Raw genomic sequence first — 6,942 nt, forward strand, 5'->3', positions numbered from 1 at the left:
CAGCCCTCTGCCAAACCCATCCATGTGCGTTACTCTGAGCATTGTCACAGATCTGCTCAGTGTTTTGTAGCACAGATTCACTGTTAAGAGAGGTGGCTTCCAAGAGTTTCACTGACTGCACAGAACTGTCCTGCTCACAAGAGCTACCAGTTCACTCCAAGGTAATGGTTAACATGTGCTGCACTAACTTCCATCTTCATGTCGAGCCCCAGCCACAGGAACAGACAAAGAGTTCACCACAAGAACAGGTACAGGATGGATTAAACACCTTGGAGTATGCTAGACACAGTACCAACATGCTCCTGATTGGAAGGATTTGTTCACCCACACCTCAACCTGAACAGCAATATTAAGAATGGAAGTGCTAGCTCAGATTCACAGTCCTTGAAGCCCAAGGGGCTATACCAACCTCCTGAAGAACACAGCTCCTTCCACTTGGAATTTCACACTGCCAATGATTCCCTCCACCAAGGATAACACACATATCACAAAAATCCATCGTTTAAAAAGGCATCAAGAAATAAGAGAATCCATCACTTCTCTGGATAACATCCAATAGTCAATCACAAAGAAACCCCCACATACTCCAGACATTTCACTTCTGTCCATGTGGACTTATTTTGCAGTCATCTATTTGTATTGTGCATGCCTCTTACTATGTCAAAGTTTCCTTTTAAGAAAATAATTTACAGTAGTCCCCTTACAGTCTCTTTTCAGTAAGCTAAACAGATGGAGTTTGCTTCGTCTTCAGATTCCAAAATGTTTCAGTAGCTCCCATCTTCATCCTTTTCTCAGTTTTTCCAACACTAAAAACACTATTCTGAGGTTCATTTTTCTGACTGCTTCTGCATGCAGAGGCAACAAAGCGTTCCAGTGACTACCTTGTTTTTTACACCCACATCATCCACTGGGTCAGGGAGGACTCTGGAAAGCTTTGACAAATTACCTGCTCACTGCATCCCCAAAATCGTTCTCCAAGCCACTTCTTTGCAAACACCCTTGATGCAGAAAGCCAGATCTGCCAGTACTGAGACTTGTAACCTGCAGTTGGGTCATTAAAGCCCACTATAATGGCATCAGTCCAAGTTAGGAAAAGATCCAAAGCACTCTACAAGACTATCAGTGGCATTCATTTTATTTACCATCCTGTCAGTCTATGGCTCATCCTCAGTTTCAATCCACAGCAATTCCATATCAGTTCCTATATCACTGATGGAAATGTTGATCATCAATCATGATGATCATCAACCCACAGACCCCATTTAATTAGGATTCACTATCAACAATGCCAAGACTCGTCAGTGAACTCAGAAGTAGCTGAAGAGACCTCCTTGTCCCCTGATGTTCTTTTGTCATAAACCATAAAACAGATTAGGGAACTCTGCTTGTAATACATTTACTAAGTGCTCTACAGCCTTTGCAGAGCACTGGTATCTTGAAGGAGGTTCCCGTCTTTTGAAAGGAAGGGGGATTGAATCAGACTCTCATGCAATCAATGCTTAACAGCTGGCTGAATACATTAAAGCTATTAAGTTATTTCTACCAATCAATCCGTCTCTAGTCTCAAAAAGAACAAAAGCAGCTACCTTCAGCAGGATTTGTTTTTCACAGTCCATTTTTAAGTAATGCCAGGTAGAGACAGGAACTGATACTTTTTGGCAGCATCAGCTCAAAATGACACCACAAAGCAATGACCAAGCAGCCCACTCTTAAACTGTTCTCTTTTTCTGCACAGCTACCCTCTCCCCACCTGCTGGAGTTTTCCTGCCACCCTAAGGTCCCCTCAAGTCATCTCTCACAATGCTCCTTTGGTATCTTTGTTACTGCTAGATACTGAATTTCACAACTCCATCCCTCTACATCAATCAGACAGCTGGGAGATAGTTTGTGTGTCATGTATAGGACAAGAGCATAATACAGTGTTTGAGGGAGAGAAGTATGAAATTTTTTTTTTTTCTGTATCTTTTCTGGAAGGTGAAATCACTGATAAGCCTACATTCTTTATAAAATTTTGAGGTTTTTTAGAAATTTCTTCTTGCCCTCTTATATTCACGTTGTTTTCCCAAATTTTTTTATTGTACCAGCAACAGTCAACTGCCACCTAGCTTTAGTCAGTGTCATACCACATTTTTAATGATCTCTTAAGATTCATGACATCATCTTCGCAGATGATATACCCTTTTTATGCTCTATAATGTCCTTACATATTTTTTGTGCCTACTGCCACAGAATACTCAGATTATTTTACTTAATTTCACATATCTTTACTTTTTCCTCCACCATTCTTCTCTTCCCTCTCCAAGAAACTTGTTTCCTAATCAGGCAGAAGTAAAATGTTCTAAAGCTGAGCAGAGATTCAAAAGACTCTCAACCTTGAGACAGCTATAGGTAGTCACAGACAACCCATGAACAGTCGTTCCTTTTGGTGGAGACAACAGTTTCTTGCTCTTACACCTTTTTAGAGGTTTCTCGCTGTAGATAACTGTCAAATATATCCCTCTCCTCATCAGTCTTATTTAGTTCAGCATCCAATAGCCAGCAGGGAACAGACAAGACACCACTGGTAGGAAAGAAGTCAGACACGACCCTTGCAAAGCCCTTTTTATCTGTAGATCATAGTACCATCATCCTTCTGTAATTTAAGGGGCAACTTGCTCAGTGGAACAAATGCCCCAGGGCAGAGCCCAGCCCTTTCATGACAGAGCCAGTTAGTGCACAATCTCTGCTGCATTAATTTGCAAATGCTACTACAACCTCACAACTGTCTTGTGATCCATCTTAGCCCTTGGGTCTAGGGGAAAACCAGGTATCAACTTCATAGTGCTACCACAAACAACTGCAGAGGAACAGGAATGTAATATTCTTATTCTTGGTCCCAGAATCAGAAAGGAGGAAAAAAAAGGTACAGTCAAAAATAGCTCCTTTCAGCTCCCTCCCCCAAAAGCACTTAGGTTTAGCTACTGCATTCAAACAGCAGCCCTTTAATCAAGGAGTCCTACTTATTCATGAGGAGAACTGTAGCTAGACAAACCTTTCAAACACTAGTTCTGCCATCTGGCAGCCGCACTAAGACTTGTTCCCAGACACACACAGAGTGCTGGTAATTGCCCTCACGTGGAATTCCAAGGCACTGCAATTGTTCTGGCATTTAAACCTCCATGGGCTCCAGATGTGGATTTTATTTGTGTCTTTGTGAGAAAAAGGTACTACTGATTACCATATATTTCCCCGCCCCAAATACTTTTCTTTTTGCTCTCCTCAGTTATTTGTCATTTTCTACAGCAGCAAAAAAGCAGATTGTGTAGGACCATGGATAAGTATCTTAAAGAATTCATACTGAGGCAGGAAGTGTGTCACATTTCTCCTGCTTTCCCTGCCTCTGGGGATTTGATGCTCTGAGCAGCTGCCCAGCGGGGAATGAAGCTCTTCTAGGGGACTGCTTTGTAGACTTTTCTTTTTTCAAATTAATTTCAAATCATAATGGAAAGGTCAGAGACAATCTCTCCACTGAAAGTGGCAACTTTGCATTCTTGAAGTGATACATGTAAGGGGAAGGGGGAATAAAAGATTTGGAGACTTACATTTTGCTTCAGACAGATTCTGGTTAGGTGACCAGACCAGCATGCCGAGATTATCTCTCTCCTGACTTCGCCTTGCGAGTTTGGCTTAAAAGAAAAACAGATACAAACCAAGTTACAGAGAAAATCATTTCAGATGCAAAATGGATACAAAAATGACTTATCACACATCTGCAGCTTTTTAATCAAGCTACAAAACCCATCCACAGAGTTAAAACTCCATCTTCCCATTCAGACCTGAGGCTTTTCCTTGTTTTTTCAACGCATCACCCCCTATATAACATGACAGATACAGCACACTCCCTCTTTCATGCAGTACACTAAGAAGCATACGTTAGATCTAAATTAAAAGTTAATTAATGTTTTTCTCTTCCAGCATACTTGATTATTTTTCTTCCAGCCATCATTAAATGAAAAAGGGAGGAGCTGGGCTCAGGCAGCAGGCTCCAAGCCATTGACATCATGAGACTATACTGTGCAGCTAGATTAAGACTCCAGGGTACACACATGCATGAACCTCCCAGATTTCACTTCTAAGCACCTCCTCTGCCCCAGCAGCCCTTCTATGGCTCCATCCCCCATACAGACAGGAATGCCCACCCAGGTCAGAATCAGGTCCTCTACTCAACCACTGCAGAGAAATCCTTGTGCATTCACAGTCATGCTGTGTACATGCACCCACACTCAGAAAGCAAGACCATTTTTAACCAACTTAACACCTGGCTGGCATGAGAGCTCTGGAACTCTCAGGTCAAGAGCCACAGCTGCACAGTTTGAAAGAGTAACCTCAAGCTAAGGTACATTTCAACAGTGAGTTCTTGAGAATCTGTTCTTCAGTCACAAGCAATCAACAGAGGAGGAGAAGGAAGACAAGAAGAGAAAGAAACTTGCTCTGTTGAGTCAGCACACACAGAGCCAAGCTCAACTACCCGCCCTGCTCAGAGAAACTTGCCGGTCTTGTTATGAACAAGTACCCACAGTACTGCTTCCACTACAAAACGTCATAGAACACCGAAGTTTTATGCAATATTTCAACACAATGCTATTTTCTCTATGCTGTGCAATTATACATATAACCACCACTTCATGATCCATTAAACAGGTCAGAAAAACATCTAGTAACGCAAAATTACATTACAATGCTATGAACACACATGGTTTGACTACTGTTTCTAACCTGAAGTCTGCTCAACTAAGAACAGTCAGGGTTTAACAACAAAAAAAAATAATTTAACATTAAAGCACAAATAGCACATATTAAAAATAACCAGTTGCCAGCAACGTATTTACATTGAATTAATTTTATTTTTTTTCCACAACACACACCATGATTATCTTTCACACAGATTGTGATGGTCGTTTTTTTAAAATAAGGATAGCAACTGCACATACAAGGTATTTTGTGCACTATGCACATTCATTACTTTCTACACTAGGCAGACAAACAGGAATGAGAAAAGACAACAACAGCCTCTGGTGGTGAGAGATGGGGTGGAGACCAGGTCTGTACACAGAACACGAAGGGTGTCTGAATTTAAAATTACAGCTTCACACACAAAAAAAGTCTGGAGACATCGGGGATTAAATTTTACTTTCTCCCTCATTTCAACTCTAGGTCTGGAATGCAAAGAAAGAGGCAAGCCTAGGCCTCCTCCCCTCTATCAAATTTTGCTCCTCATTCTCCCTATCCAGGATGGTCTGTCCTACTAAAGTCTAGCATACGGTTCAAAACACAGAAAGAAAAAAAATTCCTCATTTTGCATTACACTGAAAAACAGAGTCTCAAACCATAAAAATACTCAAAGGCAGAAATCATCAGTCAGGTCTCCAGGAAGTTAAGCACTTTCCACACAAATCCCAACACACCTCAAGTAAAGCCACAGCAGTTCAGGAGCCTGATGTCCAAATTCTGCCAGCAAGGCTTAACACTAGGCAAATTGTCAGCATGGCTTTACCACTGTCTCACTCCTTGAGCTGGCAAAACCCACCTAACTGAGGAAAAAGGAGTTTTCTCCCAGTTTAGCAGGCTGAGCCTCCTCCCTGACACATCAGGTGCACATCCCAGTCCAGTTGTCCCTTTCAGAAGTAGAGCACTGCTAGCTCAGCTCACCCACAGTAATGTGGGTGATGTTTCACCTCCCATGGTTAAAACCCCAAGTTACACTTTGGAGCATTGCAGAGGGAGCACCATGGCCTTCCTGACTGTGAACTGCAGTGAGCCCTGGGAGGTGATGACCGCTGCAATGAGGTACTTCAGAACCTTATGGCACCGGCGAAATGTGTTCCTCATCCTCCATCACAGCTCCCCCCACAGGCACCCAAGACCTCCCTTTGCAAAGGGAGTGCCTTGGGTTAGGAGCTACCTCCTTCTGGTCCCACATCCCCTCCCTATGAGCCAGGGTAAACCACTCCCTAGGCCTCACACCCTGAACAAGAACCCCCTGCAGATGCCAGGCTTTATGCAGCCCTCAGAATGCCTTTCTGTCCAGTTCCCACAGCCCAAATTCTTCTGCTCTGCCTGCAGCCTCTCAGTACCAACAGCCAGCCAAGTTGCACTGCAGTTGTAAGTGAGTATGAAGCAGCACCTCTAGTATTCCCACATGTCTCCTACTCTGCCATTCCACCCAAGCCCACATCTGTCCCCCCTCTGCCCTCACTCCTCAACAGAGGTAGAGGCCAGTGCAAGGCATGCAATAGGGTTAAGTTAAAACTCATTCTTCTCTGCAAATGACAGAAGCACCTAAAGGCCACCACACATAGAAGGGTGGGAGAGTATGTTCCTCAAACATCCAAAGGCCCAGACTACCTCTCCAATATTAGAGGTGATTTAGCCTGCCACCCAGCTCCTTCACCATCCAGCACCACATCCTCCTCATCATTCATTCTCAAGCCCACAGCCCCCAATGTTTAACATTCCCTACACACAAAGCAGACACGACAGGCATTCTTCCGAGTCCAGTGCTGACTCCATCATAAATACACACAGCACAAGTACTCTTGCTACACGATGTAGCAAGGAAGAGCTTAAGAGCTTGCTCAGAATTTGAAAACACGTTGGAATGGTTATTTCAGAGCAACAGCCATGAGAGGAGAAGGGAGGGCTTAGAGCAGAGCATTTGTTATATCCCTTTCCTGCATCTTTCCAAGCACAGCTGTGCTCACCAACACAGGGGAATTCCTTCCCCTGTCCCCTGCTTTCGGACAAAGGGTACTAGGGTGAATTCAAACACTCTACACTTCAGTGACAAAGACAAAAAAATAATTCAGTTTATTATATATTTCATATAAAAATAGCCACATAAGGGGGACAGGGTTACTCTTTTAGGGGAACAGATCAATTTAGGATCAATGGGGCTTGCTTGTT

At 43.1% G+C, this 6,942-nt stretch overlaps 1 protein-coding gene across 1 annotated transcript in view; it reads right to left on the reverse strand.

Annotated features, from left to right (window-relative positions):
* The window catches only part of RCOR1 (REST corepressor 1), a 42,764-nt gene extending 39,104 nt beyond the window's left edge, over positions 1-3,660 (reverse strand). Inside the window, exon 1 of the mRNA XM_026849752.1 lies at positions 3,582-3,660. Within this exon, the coding sequence (XP_026705553.1) occupies positions 3,582-3,624 (43 nt within the window). The 5' untranslated portion in view covers positions 3,625-3,660. The remainder of the gene's footprint in view (positions 1-3,581) is intronic.
* Between the last annotated feature and the right edge of the window lie 3,282 nt (positions 3,661-6,942).

The sequence above is a fragment of the Athene cunicularia genome (assembly GCF_003259725.1).
Source record: "Athene cunicularia isolate RWA chromosome 5 unlocalized genomic scaffold, athCun1 chr5_part1, whole genome shotgun sequence".
NCBI lineage: Eukaryota > Metazoa > Chordata > Aves > Strigiformes > Strigidae > Athene > Athene cunicularia.